The sequence below is a fragment of the Lissotriton helveticus genome, chromosome 10, assembly GCF_964261635.1.
Source record: "Lissotriton helveticus chromosome 10, aLisHel1.1, whole genome shotgun sequence".
Classification (NCBI taxonomy): domain Eukaryota; kingdom Metazoa; phylum Chordata; class Amphibia; order Caudata; family Salamandridae; genus Lissotriton; species Lissotriton helveticus.
In genome coordinates, this window is record NC_136071.1 from 769,396,936 (window position 1) to 769,417,049 (window position 20,114).

Consider the following 20,114-nt stretch of genomic DNA (forward strand, 5'->3'; position numbering starts at 1 on the left):
ACTAGTCTTTGATACTTCTGAAAATTCATAAATATACAGTAATGTACTCCGATTATAGACTGAAACTCAAAGGGTAAATGTCCAACTTTTTTTTGTAGTCCGTAAGTCAGCACATGGGCATTTGTATTTCAAAAATGGCAAGTATTTGAGTTTTTCATAAAGTTACCTTAACAAGCATAGTTCAAGGAGTATAAAAGAGTTATTATGGGTAACCCTGGGAGCCATTGCACTTTCATAGACAAATGGGTAAACAAAAAAGGAAATTATAAAACTATTATAGTACTTGCAAGGTGACAGAAAGAGCAAGTTGCAAAATGGTGTCTTTTAAACGGTAGAGGAAATTGCAGTAGTTGGACAAATTGAAAACTAAATGACTTTTTCGTTCATGTCAGTGACAGAAAAATACTGGACTAGCTTGTGAGGCAGAAGGGAATAGAGGCACAACTCTACAATAAACTAGAATATTTTAAACCTGCACATTACCAGCAGAAAATAGATGAGTGTTTCTACTCTATGTGCCAGTGCAAGTTGTCTCCTTGAGTACCATGCTTACCATAAGTCACTTAGTCTCAAACTTTAAATAAAGAAAAGGATCCATCCTGCATTCTGATTTTTTCTTATTTTTATACATTTAAGAAATGTACTTTCCTTACGATCAGCTGCAGAATTTTCAATAAGTCTGATGACCGGTACATTTGTATTACTTTTTATTTAGAAAAAAAATTCTTGATGCTTTTGTTCCCCCAGAATGAGTCCTATATATGCAATACTACCTTTGTTCCTTTGCAGAATATGCAAACAATACATTTTCATTTTCTCAAATACCACTGTTTTGCTGTTTTACAATTATTCTACTTTTACGTCTTAAAAGTTCACTTATGAAACACGGATTTCTGACAAGATTGGTCTGTTGCCTCTTTGTTTCCAGCCAAAGGATGAGAACTATCGAAGCTTGCCACGCGATACCAGTGGATGGTCTAACCAATTTCAACGAGAAAATGCCCGGTCGTCATTGAGTGCCACTCATCCCATGGTAGACAAGTGGCTAGAGAGACAAGAGCAGGTACTTTGTCATGTGGTGTTGTGTTAGTTCCGTGTGAAGATGTCTTACACCATAGTACACATATATTTGCGGTGCAATGTATCTCTTTTCCAAAGGTTTGGTATAATTTAATTGGCTGGATTTTAAATATTTCAATGCATGACTTCTGTTGATCAAGAAGTATACTCTTTCTTCTCTTGAATAAACGAAATCAATTAAGAAATCAAGTAGTAAATAAACAGCCCAATACTGAGAATGTGTGCTGCCTTATTTGGTAAACACTTAGGAACATTCTGAGCCTCATGGGCTTTCTCTCAGCCCTGGTCACATCTTGGCCTGTTCTGTGTTAATGCTGCCCGTCTCAGCATATTGAATGGCATAATAAATCAATCCACTTCAATCATTGGTACTTGCAGCATTTTAATTATGCTCATTTGTTGATCATCTTAAAATGTTGTCCAACTCACTGCCAAGACTGGTAGGCTAATCTGTTTCTATTTCATGTTTTTCTTTATTTTTGCGATGGGTCCGTTTTTTCCTTTTGTTTTGTAAACATATGTTCTGCACCGTTAGAAGCATTTTTCCTTTTTATTACTTTTACACTTCAATCTCTATTATATAAAGCCAGACCCACTGCTTTGCCAACACTTATTGGCAGAGGTAAAAAACAATAGTTAATGTGGCTAACATTTTTTTTTTTAGTTAAGGGGCCAAAAATGCATGTTTTTCCCTTTGTAGTATTTAACATATCACTTTGAAAACCTAAAACTTTTCATATTAATGAGGAGTCATTCTAAACAACTTAATCCTTACATATTATTAAAGGAGTGTTAAATTAGAAACCACAATTTTATGACAAGACACTAAAATCCAGTTGGGCCAGATTTTCTGTAGTGAGACTGAGCCTCATGTATGTTAACAACATTGGAAGTAGACGGAACCCCAAAATAAGACATCTTAGTTGGATTCTAAACGGGGAGTCGCATCTAATGCCCCCGAATCTTTACATGTAGGTATTGAGGGTAATTCAGTAGCAAGATGGTCATTGCTTGTCAACCAACATCACGGCTGGCTTTAATACCTTGACCAATCCTTTGCCTTTTAAGCATAACACACAAATGTTGCATTGTACCTTGATCACATAATGTTCAACATTGAAAGTAGATTTGGTACTTGAGTATAGCTGTATTTTTGGAGGGTGTTTCTATTTCATATGGGTATTTTTAGTGTTGCTTGATTCTACGGGTTCTGCTGAGGAAAGTTCATTGGGGTCACAAGCATTGGTTTAGTGATTGGTTATTATGTTTGGCACTAATATGTGGACATTTGAATATTAAATATGAGTAAGGCAAGTTCATTGGCCAAGTGGGAAAACGCTATGTGGTTGTTAGCATATTAATGGTGTATGTATGGGCCTTTGCATAATATTCAGTTTGTGGGCATGAGGTATTTGGATGTCATGGGTTTTTACATACTATTAAGTAAGTGTAGCAAAGGACAGTGATATAGTAAATGGTCTGAACCAGCTTGCTATTATGCTGTCGTAGAAATTGATTGTGCTCGGTTGGAGCTGTTTAATAAACCTTACTACAGCTAATCAGCTAACAAGATAGGCAAAAAGAATACGTTTTAGCATTGTTTTGCTACTTGAAGTCAGCTGATATCAGCTTGACTTACAGAGTTTTGGGATGTTAAATGAATGAATGTGTTCGTGCTTGTCATGAAGCGCTTCTTTCTTTCTCACACTCTTAAGGTTTTTAGGCTCTGCACACATTGTACTAGGATTTACTCCCAATGAAATACTTAACAGATTAGCTACTCTTTTCTATTTTATATGAAGTGTCCCTTTGTTGTGCATGCTTGTATTAAGGGCATTTGCTAGGTGCCTAATAAAGTTAAATTATATCTAAGCGCCACTCTTTGTAATGTGCCTGTCTTTGGACTCTGTGTAGTATAGTTTTTAATTTGTCTTTGGCCTTGTTAAAGTCCATCTTGCTTTGTATATTCAATGGGAGAACAGCTTCTTTGATTTCTAAGTTGATATCTTCCCGCAGTGCCAAGCTTAAACTTTTCTACTTTTATGCAGTTTTTGTATTAGATTAGGTGTGAACAATCTCAGTGAGTGTGTATGGCTTGCTTTTATTTCCCAGATATGTTAGTCTTGCGCCAGTAAAGGAAGCATATGTAGAATAAGTTCATTTAAATGTAAATCCTACTTGATCAATACAGACATCGTTCTGAGGGCATGTTGCATTCTGATTAGTACCCAATTGATTCCACTACTTTTCCTCTTTTCTTTGGTACCAGCTCTACAGTCTTCACCATTAGTTTATGCTTTTGACACAATATCATCCAGTGAATCACTCATTATTTATCTGTTTGACACCTCCCTCCTAGTTGATCACTATAGAGCTCCCACCAACCTTGCACCTTTCATGACAGTATTGAAGTCCCCAGCCTTAGTGCTCTTCTGAAGCACTTAATTTAACCTTTTCCATCTGCATTGAGTTAAGCCATACATCTTTTGTCACCTTCCTGATTTCCCCTCTGACTCCCACCCACCTTGATCCAATCCACCCTCACGCTCTTGCTCACTTTTGTCCCACCTAACTCCTCCATGCCCTCATAGCCCACTAGAACATTCTCCGACCTCCACTGAAATGGCAACCTCCATCGCACCAATGAACTGCCACTACTAAAAACAAACAATACATGATTGTATAGCCTTACATTGTAACTATGGGCATAAAGAGCTATTGGTGACAATTATATAAAAATGTTGCCTTTTTTAATCCTAAAATAGTTCTTGTCAAACATCTCTCCAAAGCTCTCACCAAATGCGTTTCTCATTCTAACTTGGCTTGAGATGGGACAGAGACCCAATCATACATCTAACCAAGGTCTAACCAAATCTAGGATGGAATGCAGCTGGCAAACCATGTTGTGTTCAGTGTGCATCACATTAGTGCACACAAACACCTGCTGCAGATATATGTTGCTTAACTTCATTTGTTACATGTGTATGCAAAAGGCAGTGAGTGCACATTCGGTTGTCAACTCCTGGAGGTCCTGCTGTTAGGAACTTTTCAGTGAAGTGTAATATGAAGATAAGATCGAATTTAAAGTGGCCACATTTTACTTGTCAACTTTATTGTTAGTTGCTGTACATCTCTTATGATTCTGCTCATATTTTGAGTCACTTTAGGAAATGTGTATTTTTAACTAACTTATCAGTTATCAGACATGGTTTCACATATTTTATTATTTAAATGTTTTTAAATTAATAGCACAAATATTTAAATCTTATTAAATAAAATAAGCAGTGTTAATGTGTGCAACTCTTCAGGAACAATGTTGTAGGTGACTAAGACATGATCATAAATAATTAAGCCTTTAAGTATTACATTTCCTTGGTTTGGTAGAGTTGGTGGGTTTTAGGTCTTCACTTTTTATAACCTTTGTCATTGTTGTGAAACATTAGTGCTTCACACATCAGCGTTAATCAGTCTGCATCTTGCAAATGTCAGATCTGAGTATTTACTGGCTATCTTTATGAATAAAAATGATTTTGCAATTGTGATTATTCCCACTAGAAAACAAAGCACTTAGGCTGATTAGCCTTATCGGTCTAAAGGTTACTTTCCTCTCAGGATTTGGTAATTAGCCATTGTATGCTAAATTTGCTTTTCAGATATTTAAAAGAACCTACTAAATTTTGTATGTAAATTACAATTAATTTTCAATTATATATATTGTACTGAAAGTCCTCCAAAATCAACATTTAAATGCGTTCTTCATTCACTTCGAGATGCTAAAATGTATAATGTAGAAATAATTTTTGGACTGGTTTGACAGAACAACAGTCTGCTAGAACTATTTTACCAGTTCTTTAAAGTAGACGTTGAGTGGGTTTTGCTGTGCCCACAGCTCTCACCTAATGCTATTTGCTGTTTGGTGTATGATCCCACCTCTGTTACAGAGCTGGCATCGCAATACACACAGGACTATTTTACATTACTGATGTAGACTAAATCAGCACTCTTTAAATTGTGTATCTCAGGGATGCATTGTATACTGAAAGCATTCTTTTTCATAGTCTTACTATAGACTGCTCCATTCGTCTGTCGTAAGACAGCATTGTATACTATACTCCACAGAGCCAATTCTTGCTCAAGATTAGTTGACTTTCCTGTCACTTAGTTGCCTTGCTCATGTTTATTGCTTTCTTTCATTTCTGTGTTTGACCCACCCACAGGAGCTTTTTGATTTCCCCATCAATAGATTTATTATTCTTCCTGCTCCTAATGCAGTCTTCCATACAGAGCCAAAGGGTCACCTAGTGTTCATTAGAAAAACTGCAACAGAAATGTGGAAGATACAACATCGGTCTTGAAAGACTATTGCATACAACTTAAATTTGCCCTAGAGATGTGCACAGTACCTGCCTAAGACTGTGGGCTCCATAGGAAAAATGTTGACAAGCGGTAGCATTACACATGCACAAATACACCCTGGTCAGAGGCACTTCTATTTGTGTAACATACATTTACACTTGTACGTGTGGTGGCATCCACCTTGTGGGAGCGAGCAGCGGTGCACGGGGGCCATCTGTTTCTAATTAGAGTTGCTGCGCGCGCTTGTTTATATTCTACTCTCTCTCCCCTGCCTGTCTCACCCTCCGCCTCCCTCTCAGGCGCCCTATTTCCAGCTCTGGGCCCCCGCTGCTTCCAAGAGACTTTCACACTGGGTAGCATGGCTAAACACTTGTGCAGATTTCTTCAGGTACTGTTTGACACACACCTGTGTTTCCCCATGATGTTTTTACATGCTTTACATGGTAAATAATATATCTATACATATATATGTCTCGGCTTGTGAACGAGCTCTTAGACAAGTGTCACGCAGGGGTCACCTCTCAGGGACTGTAGCAAACAGTAATAACCCTTCCTGTGGGTTTATTTATTAATAACAAAAAAATTGCAGATTTATGTCGCAGAAACGGGACTTGCAGGTATTGTAGCGCTTTATATGATCGCCATTTACCTTACGCATGTACACATTCCTAACGTTTTTGGTAGGCACAGGATATTACGTGCTCGGCTCATGTGGGTTCGAGCCGAGGCTCGAACCTTGGTTTCCCTACTTCAAAGCCTGCAGCTATAGCCGTGAGACCTCATGAGCAGCAGCAGCTGCAAAACGACTGTGCCTGATTTTGTACTTTGTGCCCACCTCAGAATGCGGTTAGCATGCAGTATACCTGAACTTTCATTACGAGAGCAATGATGTGGGTGCACGTTTGTTATGTATTTCTTTATTTTAAGCGAAATAAACTTGCAATGTGGAGTTACATAACTGGCGAGTACAGTTCACTGCAGTTGTAGGAGAATCAAAACTGGCTTACTCTCGTGCTTCGAAGTATCAGTGAAAATATTCTGAATTGATGGCCCCTAAAGTTATCAGCACACATAGCGTTGGCCCCGGTGACAATGGGATACCAAATGCCAGTGACTCGCCACCCAGTTGAAAGAGCGCGCTCCTAGCAATATACCTGAGCAGTGATGGGTGCCTGCCTTTAATGAGCACTTCCTGCCCTGGTATTCCTTGCAGTTATCCAACAGGGCCCGCCCTCGAACACATAGTTACCATGATCAAATTGAACTTCGTCTGTACAGAAAGCGATGGTGATTCCCTTGCTTAAAAAGCCAGCCCTAGATCGGAAGGCCCCAGTCAATTACAGGCCCATCTCTCTGTTGCCGGCTCTCACGAAGATTTTGGAAAAACACGTTCAAGGTGTGCTTTCCAATTTTCTTGAAACCAACGAGATCCTGCATGCCACCCAATCGGGCTTTCGTCCCCATCTTAGCACAGAGACTGCGCTCCTCGAGGTCTCAGAAACCATTAAAGGGGTTCTGGACTCGGGGGGCAAAGTCATGCTGGTGATGTTAGATTTGTCGGCGGCGTTCGACACCGTTCCCCATGATGGTCTTCTCGCCAGACTTTCTGAGATAGGCCTACGGGGGACGGTGTTCGACTGGTTTTCTTCCTTTCTAGCCGGCCGCCGGCAAACGATCTGGGCTCCGCCGGATTCCGCCGTGATGCCGCCTCTGGGAGTCGGGGTCCCACAGGGCTCTATCTTGAGCCCGACCCTCTTTAATATCATTATGACCCCGTTGGCGGCGTTGGTGGAGTCGCTGGGTGCCCAGATCGTATCCTACGCGGATGACACCCAGCTCCTCTTCTCTTGTAAGAGAGGAGGTGACTTTGATGGGGAGAGTATTCGGGATTGCCTTGGGGCTGTTTTTCAATGGTTCCATCTGAACAGCCTCAAGTGCAATTCCGATAAGTCCGAGGTACTTTTCTTTGGGTGTGACACAGAGCCAGACTGGCAGGCCTGGTGGCCAATGAATATGTTCCCTCCGTCTTGCTCCTCCCAGGTTGCCAAGAATCTGGGGGTCAAGATAGATAATAGGCTAACTTTGAAATCCCAGATCTTGGGGGTGTCGGGCATTTGCTTCGGCATCCTTAGGATGCTGCGGAGGTTTCTTCCCCTGCTTTCCGAGGAACACAGGAGATTGACAGTCCAGGCTCTGATTGGGTCCAGGTTGGATTATTCCAACATTCTTTACCTGGGCCTCCCAGAGTACTTGCTGCAGCGGCTTCAAGTGGTGCAGAATGCCGCTGCAAGGGCAATTTATGGTCTGAACAGGCGTTCCAGTGCCTCGGGCCTGTTGAAAACTCTGCACTGGCTTCCCATCCGCAAGCGGATTGCCTTTAAGGCTTTGACTCTGGCCTATAAGGCTCTGCACAAGGGGGGAGCTAAGTACCTCCAAAAGAGACTGGTCTTTTATCAACCGACCAGGTCTCTGAGGTCGGAATCCCTGTACCTGGCAGTTGTTCCACGTGTAAAGAAAGCGCGCCTCGGAGGCCGCTCTTTTGGACTGCTGGCGCCACAGCTGTGGAACTCTCTGCCGCTTGCTCTGCGGGAAGCCACTAGCCTGTTGGCTTTTAGAAAAGGCCTTAAAACTTGGCTGTTTACTCAGTAGTCTGTTTATTGTGAGTTTTTGTCTGGCACTCTGGTTTTTCTTTTATTTGGTGTTATGTTATTCTGTCGCAGTTTTCCCTTTCTCCAATAAAGCGCCGGGACACTCTTTTTGAGTAGCCGAGCGCTATATAAATAAATAAATAACATAACATAACATAACATAACAGAAAGGCAGCTTTTTCGGTGACCAATCTCCCAATGCTCTCAAATTAGAGCTCTCAACAGTGAGGACTGCAAGGCTGCTTTATTAGCCGTGGTTAGATCGGCAGCAGTAATCTCTTCCACCCTCCTTTACGGTGAGAACACATGCTTCATAAATGCATATTTGTTATAGCGCAAATTTTGCCCGCTTTTATTAAAGAACTTTACAACCTGAAAGACACTACCTTACGCGTTTTTCCCTTTTTTTAGTCACGGGGAAATAGAGATATGCTCTGAACCACAGAATGGTCGACCGATGCAGCCGGCCGTACTTGCTTCGCCATGTTCTAAAATCAGCAGCTCTGGCCTCTAGTACAGTTTTACCCCGATTACATCATAGTTAACCCCTTTCCTTCCCTTCGCTCCTCAACATCCTCCTTTGCTGCATGGCTAAACACTTATACAGGGTAATATACAACATGGCTAAACGCTTACAAGGTCCCAAAGCGAGACCTATTGGCTGTGTCAATGCTTGTTGTAGTGTGGCATTGTCAAGAAGCCCTGGGGTCCAATCCTTGCCTCTGGACAGTGTTTGATGAAGAAGGAATGGATTACTTTTAAGTTGGTGTCGGCCAGTCCTGCCAATCCTTTTAGTGTACAGATGAGGTTATTGTGGTCATAGGCCGTTCAAAGGTGTGTTACTTGGTATTCACCCCTAATATTGAACATCCATCTTGATTTTGTGTTTTCAGTCTCAACAGAACCATTTTGAGTGTGGCTAAAACTATTAAAAGCATATTATTATGATTACTATTTTGTCTCTTTTTTTGTTTTTTGATGGCTTCTTTGTTGACTAGGGGCACAAGGCCAGTTGGAAGACAGTCTTGTGCAGAAAGTGGGCAGTGCGACTGTGGTGCAAGGTGTGTAGACTGGGTCTTAAAATTGTGCCAAGACATGATTTTGTTAACACAATTTTTTAGCTACTTGATGAATCTGCACAAACCCAGAAACATATGCTCCAGGTGTTCTACCAGAAAACATTCTAATTTATTATTACTACAATGGTGCTGGTATAGCCTTTAGCTAAGACCGATATATTTTAAAAATTTTAAACATTACCGTTCCTGATCATTTTATGGGCAGTTTGTTTAAATACATTTGTATTGTTTTAGATTCAAGGCCCAAAGATTTGACACAGCCCTCCCTGCTTGTGAGAAATCTGGGCCCTTTGTGCACTAAACCAGAAAAATACTAAAACTCCAGCTCACTTTTTTTTTTTACATACTGTGATAGCAGGAAGAACGTCTAGCTTCATTATTCTCATCAGTTCGCTTTTGAAGATGTTAAAGTAGATTGTTTCTAAAATTGGCACTTTTAAAAAACATTTTCGTGCGATGAAAAGATATTTCCCTAGATTTTTGTAATCTCAATTTTCCTTTACAAATGACCTTGGCATGGATCATAAGTTTCAGAGGACTGGACATGTTGAGTTTCCTGTTTTGTTCACATTATCTCAAAGAACTGATTCCTGAACATGCAAGTTTCTTATTTGGTTGGCTCAGGGGGGGAAATATAATCCATTATTAAATTAGGTGATAATGAGTCTTCATGTACTGTACTTGGAAGAGCGTGGTCCTTTGGTGATTTCATATCAGCGTGATAATTAATTAAACTGCACTGTTTAACAGGGCATGAACGGTGGAAGGAAACCATAATGAGGCTGGGAATGGGATGAGGCACCACACGGGGGGATGCTGAAGGGGAACCTGACAGTGCGGCTGCAGGTGTTCACTTCTCACACCCTTGAAGGGGAGATTTAGTTTTTACACTTAAAAGAAAACTTTTTGCATTCAGAAAAAGTTTTTTAATTGTTATTTTAAGGCTCGTGGGTTTTTTTCAGTTAGAAACCCATTGAGTAAATAGGTATGTTAAGGAGGAGAGCACCTACAAACTTTGAGAAGCTTCATATTCTGTATTTCACATCCTCGTATTTCATCCTCACTTTCTCTTGTGTTCTTCGATTATTGTCTTTAACCCCATGTCCTTGTCTCCATCACTCATCTGCTTGTGTTTTTGTTTCCAATTTTTTTTATCAAACCTCTTTCTCTTTTCTTCTGCTCTGTAGTGTGAAACCATATGAACACTGTAAACTCCGATGTTTGTAGTTTGGGTTGTGCAAAGCTTTTCCTTCTAAGGTTTGACATCGTCCTCCAACATTTCAATAGCTTCAAAAATTAAAATTGTGAAAAAATATTTCGCAATGGTAGAGGTTTTGGAGTAAAAATATCAGCAGGATCTCAGTGACTGAACTCCCCTGCACAAACAAAGGTTTTGCATAAAAATTCTATTTCAAATGAAGTTTGCAAAATGTAGTAACCTTGCAAAGTTTGTAAATTTCACAAAAGCTTGCAAGTAGTGTTTACATGTTGCTCACCTATATTGTGAATGTTGTGCTTCCAAGAGGTGTGATTTTGAGTCATAAACTGTGCTGGTGCCTTATGAGGCAAAATCAGTCTCTGCCTCTTAAAAGATGGAGTTGCAGCGCACATGGAAAAGAAAAGATTAAAACTAAACTTGAACATAGACAAGATTCTCATAGTTTGAAGTGAGGTAGACCCATAAACCAACTTTTATTGGGATACCAAGATTGGTTCTTGCTGCCCCCAGTTAATTTAATTTGTAACATGGGGATTCGTTGAGAATCTAGGCTTGGCATCTGTCATCAAATCTAAGTGGCCTTGGCCATCTGTGCCTTCCATCTTTGTTGTTTGAGGAATATTACACTGCTTCTCAGAGAAAGGGACAAGACACCACATAATAGACATACCATGGACTCTCATTTGCACCATACAGTCTCTCTTTATTTGGGTCTTCTCAAATATCTCTTTATCTGATCTAAGTTATTCAGAGCCAGGCTACCAGACCTGTTATAAGCTCTTCCAATTTTTGCCAGCCAAACTGCTGTCAGCTCTTCTTCAGTGGCACCAGTGAATGGCAGAATACTGTTCAAGTGGCTGTGTACCATTTGCAGAAGTGTTACGGTTATGTCTGGCTTTACCCAGGAGATGATGCATGCCTACAAAGTCGCATGATCTCTCAGATCTTCCTCTCATCTTCTTTTAAAAATTCCAAAAAACCAACTTCGCAATTTGGGTGGTTTCTTTCCTTGAACCCACTCTCTGAAATTCTCCACTTTGCCACTCAAATGCTCGTTTTTCACAAATCTCCGAAGTCCTATGTTTTTGTAGCATCTTTCTAGCCCCTGTGGTTTGAAGTCTAATAAAGGTTTCACCGTGCTATGGTGAGATTAATAAGTGCAACTGCTCTATAAAAGACCAGCAATCCGGTGCTGTGAGTGCACATTAAACAGCTCCCAAATTTCTTAATCAATTGAACATAGATATGCAAAGGGGAGTGACTTGTATGTTCTGATCGTGGCCTTTTCTAGGACTTGGTGTTATGTCATCACTTGGAGTGTGGTTTTGGGTTTTATAGTGATCTAGACTGTGTGTTCCATTTGAACAGATCTATTGAGTGATGAGCTCCTCAAATTACTTTTTTTGTATTTTTGCTGGACCAATCTATAGTTGTCACTTACTTTGTAATGTTGCTCCTTACATTATGCATCTTTTTTCATTGAACTGTGACATTGTGCACAAATTTCAAGGAGGAATTACTTCAAGTAGGAAGGATCCCTCTGGGGTTCAGTTGCAGATAAGATCAAAATGGGCCTGAAGATGGATCCTTTCTGAATTGACCAGTGTCTCACTTTCTCAGCAATGGGCGACAGTGAGGAAGACTCAACTCTCGGCTGTAACTGTAGCAGAACCAGTCGCTAATACAAGATCCTGGCCATATTTGATTTCGGTCCATGTAGTATCGGTGGAGGTTTGAAGCTCCAGCAGCTATTGCAGGAGACTGGCTGAAGGGAATGGGAGAAAGTCAAGAGCGGGAGAGAGACAGGCAGACAAAGAGCAAAAACAGCAAGAGGGAGGGAGGAAAAGGAGAGGGAGAAAGATGAGAGAGAAGGCAGGAGGGAGATGCATGGAAGAGAAAGCCACAAGAGTAGAGGCAGACCAGGAGCAGAGCCGAGGAACAGGATGGGAATTGATGAACTACAAAATATTTTAGATGGAAAAGGGTGAGGGAGAGCTAAAGGAAGATAAAGAAAGACCTGGGCACAGAGATGGGAGAGGCACAGTGCTGTGTGTGTATTCATATGCGCGCATAGAGAGAGAGAGAGAGAAAAGAGGGGAGGATATTGAGTATAGAAGACCTGGGAAAGAGACTACATTAGAAGGCAAGGGCATGTGTTAGTGGGAGAGAGATGGGACTATTGGGGAGGGCCACAGGGAAAGGAGAGCGACTAAGATGGAGAAAGAGACAGTTTGAGCTAGAGCACGACCGAGGTGAGAAAGGGACTGATAGGAGGCAAGACTGTGGAGGGGAAATACATGAGGTGAGAGAGAGTAAGGGGAAGTGACCATGGTTAGTAGAGAACCGGGCACAAGCCAGGGATACACGTGGGAAGGTGGCATCCCCCCCCAATTTGCGGTCCATCTAGCCTAGAATTTGGGCCCCTCTGAAATCAGACCTCCTTTTGTTTCAATATGATCCTGGCTGGGTACGGTCTGGAGCCTCACACTTAAATACAAATGCAATGGAGGTGAAACAAAGGCTCACAGCTTGTTATCACTTCACAGGTACTTGAGTGCCATGCTTTTTACTTTGTTCCATCTCTATATATAAGAGATATGCCTGCACTTTAAGAATGCCACATGTGTTGGTCTATCCCAGTATTTACACAAATAACGATTTAAATACTACTATTTTATTTCTTCTACAGCGCTACTCATCCCAATGGAGGGTGTAAAGGTGCTTTATGTAACATGCACGTTATACATTGCCAATAAAATGTGTGTAAATCAATGTACAAGATGTGTTACATAAGGCTGTGAGGGTGATAAGGTATAGGAATCTGGAATCGTATGTCCTTCATAGCTCACTATTAGAAGGATTACAATTTATATACAGCAAGTAACAAAAGAAACTGTGTTAAAACAGTAACCCAGTTACCTATCTGCATAAAATAAGTCTGTCATCTACATAATACCTTAATGTGCTTTGCAGGAGACACATTAACCTTCTATGCTACTTTGATTCAAATCTGGGACTAGACAAAACTCAGATCTCTCCAGAAAATGCGTTAAACTTCAGAGTTATCTTACTATTATTATTCCATGAGATTTACTGAGCACACCTAGATCTCTGCAGCAGGTGCCTTAACTCCCTGATCCAGCTCTGTAAGGACTGGTAGAGAGCTCCTCTACCCTTATCCCTCGCATGGGCCTCCGAGCACTGAACCATGGCTGCAGCCCAAAGGAAGGGGCCCCCTCTCAGTGGCATAACTATCAATAGTCAGCAGGTGCAATGGAATGCAGGCCCATAGTTGAAAGGGCCCAATGGATCGAGATTATAGCTGTGCTTTACTGTCCAGCCACCAGGCTGGGGTGGAGAGTACTTTACATTGATTGCACCAGGTCCCATGACACCATTGACACCGCCATTGCTTCATCTCCGGCTTCTCTCTCAAGGACCTCACAACCATGGTCCAGCTCCGTGAGGCCCAAGGGAGGGGGGCCCCTTCTCCTGGCCCTTGTGGCACCGGAACCATAAAAGTGAGGCCTAGGGGAAGCTGGCCCCTCCCAGCGAGGTAGCTGTCAATAGTGCAGCAGGTGCAGTGGCTCTGGGGTTAAGTGCTAGGGACTCAATGCACTCAAATTAGGTCTGTTTACTGTGAGGCTGAGGTGAAGGGACATAGCTATCCATCGTGCAGCAGATAAAGTGGCACCAGGGCTTCAGTGTGTTAGGGGTCTAATGCCCACTATTAAGGCTGTATTTTAGTGTCCAGTCAGTGGACAGAGGTGGCAGATTACACTGGCAGCAAGGAGGACCATGATAGTATTGCTGTTTCATTCCCCACCCCCACCCCCCAGGCCTTGCAGCCACTGTCCAGTGCTGTGAGGGTCAGAGGACAAGGCAGCTCTCTCAGGGGCGTAACCATTAATCTTGCCGCAGCTACAGTGGCACAGGTATAAATTTATGTTCCCTTTTTCCTATCCAAACAGTGTAAGGGGAACAGTGCAATTCACCTTTCTTTATGGAACAATTGTTGTCATAGGCTCTTTTTCCACGGGCTGCGCAGCCGTGACAAAGGCCCCACAGGTATAGTCCATAACTATGAGGCCCAGGGGAAGCCGGCCCGATCAATAATGCAGCATGTGCAGGGGTGCGGGGGCTCCGTGACTACAGGGCTCCACTGCACCACATTATGGCTGCGCAGACAGGGGAACCTTGCTTGCACCAGAGTCAATGGCACATTGCTATGGCACTGGCCTCTCTCTCTGGACCCCGCAGCCATGATCTAGCTATGCCCAGCCCAGGAGAGGCCCCTCTACCCCTGGGCCATGGTCTAGCTCCCCGACTGCCCCCTGGGAAGAGGGTCCTATGGTTGCCTTTAATTACGTTTGAAGTTCAAATAATAATTCCTTCAGGTTAATTTCTTGTCTGTAAACAAGTGTTGATGTGCCCAGATCCTAATACACCTGGATGCAAAATCCCTCTAACTTATCCTACACAACAAAGATTTGCTTTGAATTTGTGATGAAGTAACTAGTCATGTATGTCACGCTAAAAAGAGAATCCACATGCTGTTAATAGATATGATTGATATGATATACATTATAAGTTATTCTCACACTCCTGTGAACTGGGTTGAGATGGTGGCGTATGTTGAACAGAAGAACTATTCAGTCTTCCTGTTTACCACGTTCTTGATATACTTTGCTCAAAAAGGCCTTGTGTTTTTCTGTTCTAGTCTCACTTTAATTGCACCATGCCCTATTTCGTATGTATATGTCTGAAGCTAAAATAGTCATGCCATAAATGTTATCTCCCAAAAGTTGTGTTAAGATTTTTAGATTCTACCGAGAAAAGCAAAAAGTGACGGGAGGAATCATTTCAGACACTGGTTATTACTAGGGTTGTATTTAGTCCATGTTTTCATTGACTGTGTCACTACTATCAGGGCCCAACATTTTACCAATCAGTCTTGATCCGATAGGAGGAGGTCAGCCATATCATGTGCACTGTAAATGGAAGCACAAGAAACCCCAGACCCGGTTCAGCCTTCGAAGGTCTCCTCATTAAATAGCAGATTGTCTATTTGCACACTGTGAGCTACAGGTCCATATATGGGCTTATCCGTCACTTGTGAGTTTCATTGAGAAGAAGTACAATTTCAAGGGTGGTATGCTTAAATTAATTTCAGTTCCTGGTAGGTATCGTAATAAGCACTCCAATCCATTGTTGTTGACCAGCCATATGCAAATAAGCCTTGATCCTGCTTTACAAAATGTAGAAAAAGACTTGCTTTTGCTCCCTTTTCCAATTTTTGGCTTGTTTAGACCTGACAATGGTCACGCTAGTAAAATACAGGCCTGGTCGCAACCATAGAGGGCTGGCCATATCCATCGGGACTGCCTCCTCCCGTTCCAGTTTAGAGAATAGTTAAAGATTCACCTCTTATAGAGCTCTACATTATCACGCAGTAACAGTCCCCAAATCAGCTCACCTTTCAATCATATACTGTCTGTTTGCTTCTGACCCTGTACAGCACTCTTCTGCTTTTTGGCAAGGTTTGCGCTGTATAAATACCACATACATACATACGCTAATCTCGAAACAGTTAATATTTGAGGAGAGATCGGTTGTGGAGAGCCATGATCAAGCTTGTTCCCCTGTTGTGACTAACTTAATAGAGTTTTAAAATATATGTACTTATTTTATTATTTAAGATTTGTTTTTATTTCTTTGCTGATCTCTGCACCGGGAGAGTTGCTTTTTGCAAAGATGGTTCAGTGATACTAGAGCATTACTGGTCAATTGAGGTTATTCACTGTGATGCAATTTAATAACATCATATGCAAAATATGGGACCTTGGCACATTCCAATTTTGGCTGTACCCTCCAAAATCCTAAAATCGGCCCTGGACATTTGCAGTACATTTTGGAAGAGCTTTTTCATTTTAAGAACAATTGTTACACCCCGGCCCACCGGAATTCTACAATTCTACTGCTGCAGTGCGCTCGGCATTATCACGAATTTATTGCATTTACCACATAGTCCACTATCTGCTGCTTAATGTACAGATTTCAGCAAAAAATATAGTTTTTAGCTGAAACAGAGCAAAGCTTTCTGACAAATACAGGCTACACGTGGTTCTACATAGTCGTGGAACTTTTCTAAAGGTTAACAGGCCAGATAGCCTTTCAGCTGCTGATTTCAGTATTCGGATGGGAACTTGTAATAATCAGATGCAACTTTTGCCCAGAAGGTACAATCTGTGTTAAAATTTCAAAAGAGCAAAGTAATTTTGCCACAAAGTATCTTGCATTGTGCCACATCATTTTCCATTTGTATTCGATAATTTGCTATTCCAATGCCACATAATTCCAGTGGTCCTTGTTATATATATTTCTAAATTCAGTATGTCGTCTGAAGCGTAGTTTACTCTGCTCATCCTTGCCTTCCTTGCAAAGAGTCTCTCTTCCTGGCTGCAGCCCAATTCTTTATACTCTCCAGTATTTGTGCGTTCGTTATTATTCAATTTCTAAGTAGGCGAATATAAAAATTTGATTTTTAAAATCAAATTGAAGCTACTCAGTAATAGCACCCAAGTAGATTACAGCGATGCAGTCACCATGTAAATGAATTTGCTTGAATTAGGAGAGCATAGTGCATATTTCAGCTCACTTGGTTGCAGACACGTTGGAACGCAAAACAAATGAAGTATTTATTTCTCGGCAGACATCTTCTGTCCAGCTATCGGATGGGAGCTCTGTTTTGCCCCAGGCAGGAATCCGTAAATTGAGCCGCGCGTTCTTAACATCCTTTTTCTATTTATTGAAAGTCTAATTCGTTTTTAAATTTTCTGTTAAATTGTCAGACGCTCCACAGTGTTGGAAGCTGGCATTCCCCGTAGGCTTTTACCTGGGCTGAATAAATCTACACAGATTGTGTGCGCACCGGATTAATAGCAAGTTCCACAACCGACTGCTTTGGAGGTACGCGAGCCGACCTCCTGCAATGAGTAACACCTTAAACTAGTCCTTTTTTAATACATTTTTTCTGCTAATATTTTTGATGTGTTCCTGTTCTTTTAGTAAACATTGTGTCTACAGTTAATCGGTTCCAGCTTGTATTGTGGGGATCTACAGGTAACCGGTTCCAATGTGTCAAGTGGGGGTCTACAGGTAACCGGTTCCAGCGTGTAGAGTGGGTGGTCTACAGGTAACTGGTTCCGACGTGTCGAGTGGGAGTCAACAGGGAACCGGTTCCGGCGTGGAGAGTAGGGGTCTACGGGTATTTGATTGTGATGTGTAGAGTGTGGATCTGCAGGTAACCTTACCGGTGTGTAGAGTGATGATGGCTAAATTATATGGGCGCTCTTTTTTTAACCATTAAATACACATGCAACTTTTGAAAAGTTATGTGAAATTCATTTCACCGGTATCTTGAGGTAAAGTTTCTACCAGAGAGTATAACTCGTGTGAAAAAGTATTGTCAGACACCTGCAGGAGCGTGGTTAAAGGAGATTGTTCTCGGGCATTACATTTCAATTCGAACCAGCCTAGCATGTGCAAAAACGTACAAAATTTAGAGCTATATGAAAGGCTGAATATTTCACACTTTTTGTGTATGTTCAAATTCTGGAGTTACATGCGCTTACGCTGGCATCGCAAGAATTCTGCACCAGTCAACTATATGCCAAGGACTTGCTGAAGGTATTTTCGATGACACTGGACAGTTGTCACTCTGAATAGGTCATCTTTTCAAGAGCACATTTAAGCTCATATAGGACTCCTCACATCCCAACCTGGATCACTATTGCTATTTCTGTAACCTCAATATCATATTAAATTATATATAATATAAGCAGTGCGGAACACTGGTTAGTTTGGATTGTAGGTTCAGTGCAAGGCCTGCACGCTGTGTTGGTCTCATGCTTATGATTGGGTTGATGATTCATAGTCCACTTGTCCTTGAATAACTTGATCTAACGATGGTAGAGTCAGAGATATTTTCATCCTCTGCAAGGTGTCTCCTACCAGATGGCACAAGTTTTCTGTTGGTGGAAAGGCCACAGTCTTACAGTGGGATTAGAGCCCTCCCACTGCTTACCCTTGGTTGAATTCATTGTCACTCTCATTTGCTTACTTTTTATTTGTCAGTTAGTGTAGACTTTACCTCCTCTTCTTGTGTTTGCCCCCCTCTGGAGCATAGATACATTACTTGTGTCCTTCCACTGCTCACTTTTGAAACCCTAACTTTTTCGTTTTGGTTAACCGCTCCAGTAAGAGTACATGTGTGGAGAAGTGTGGCTCAATAGTTAAAGCGGCAGACCCTGATGCAGAGGTCTGGCCCAGGACCAGGGTTCAATTCCCTCCTCGGTGGGTCTTGGGCTCAATTTCCTCTGACCTGATAATTCTCGCCTCGGTGCCTAATCTAATCATGGGTCCCACTTGAAACTCTGGGCAATAGCTTGCTTAATCTCCACAACGGCCCCAACAGCGCTGGGATGCCTGGCTTCACCTTGGGGGTGCCCAGGAGTGGACACTTCACAGGGAAAAGCCAGGAAGGGTTCCACAGCGGTATGCGTACAGTGCCTAGAGGCCTCAGGGTATAAGTGCGCTATACAAGTACGAAGTTTACAGGTTTTTTTTCCAGCTGCCTCCCTTGTGTACTGCTCTCCCCCGCCCCTCTGCCGCACTTCTGTGTGCTTCTCCCCTCGCATTGGTTTCTCACCTGTATTCTCCACCCCTAAAGCTTGACAGTTACCGCTTCGCTTGTATGTTTCTCTTCGATGGGCACTCAATGTTCCTGGCTCTGGCCCATATTGTCTCCCCCACCCCTCTCCATGTTGCTTTATCCCCTGTATTTCTTCCTACCTCAGTCGCACCCCCAGTGCTGCATTCACCTGCCCACTTCCTCAGTGTTGCTGTCATTTACACGTGCACTCCGTAATACCCCTCCCCGCGCCTTCCATGTTGCTTGCCCCTACCTGCTCGGATTGATAAATAAATGCCTGTGTCATTTTGTTGGTGTACAGATGCATGTTGCGAGCATGTCCTAAATAAGACAGACGGATGCATAGCACCCACTTTTTTGTTTACTGTTAAGCCATGCTGCACAGCATTGCTAACCCCCCCCCCCACCCCCCTTTCCCCCGGCAAAGCCAATAGATCCAAAAGGCGAGAACTGTTGGCTTTGTTAAAGCTTGCTTCATGGTTTCTTCTTGATTAATTTGTGATTGCTGTAATCTATCCAGTGTTCTTCATGGTGCACTCCTTTTTTCTACAAAACAGGAGGGTCTTTTGTAAGAGTCACAGGAAGTAACCACACGTGGACAGCATTTTTTGTTATCTATTTTTTATTAAAAGAAAGTTCGAAATTCTCCTTAAATGAAGATGTACAATCAGAATATTTTGTGTGCCATTTATTTGACACAAATAAAATGGACCCAGTTGATGTCGGAGTGCTTTAGCGTCAATACAGAAGGACCTTCATTTCTATACACAGCATGTTGTATAGGTCGAGGCTTACGGTTTAAGGATTGTAATCAGGCAGAATGTTATCTTTGAGTTATTTCAGGTGGAAAAGATCAAACAACTCAGGGGTGAGGAGGAGGGTATGAGAGCAGGTGGTTATATTAGACCAGAAACTGTAGCAGGCTTACAAACGTAGTGTGCCACTTTCATAAACAGCAAGGCCCGTTGCTGTGTAGCTGACGACAGACCTGCCCTAGCTCACTACTACATTTGCTGCTG

At 42.0% G+C, this 20,114-nt stretch overlaps 1 protein-coding gene across 7 annotated transcripts in view; it reads left to right on the forward strand.

Moving 5' to 3' along the window:
• The window catches only part of PARD3 (par-3 family cell polarity regulator), a 1,362,300-nt gene that overhangs the window by 556,645 nt on the left and 785,541 nt on the right, over positions 1-20,114 (forward strand). For all 7 annotated transcript variants that reach the window (XM_078663327.1, XM_078663329.1, XM_078663332.1 and 4 more), the window contains exon 5: positions 929-1,063. In XM_078663327.1, the coding sequence (XP_078519453.1) occupies positions 929-1,063 (135 nt within the window). The remainder of the gene's footprint in view (positions 1-928; positions 1,064-20,114) is intronic.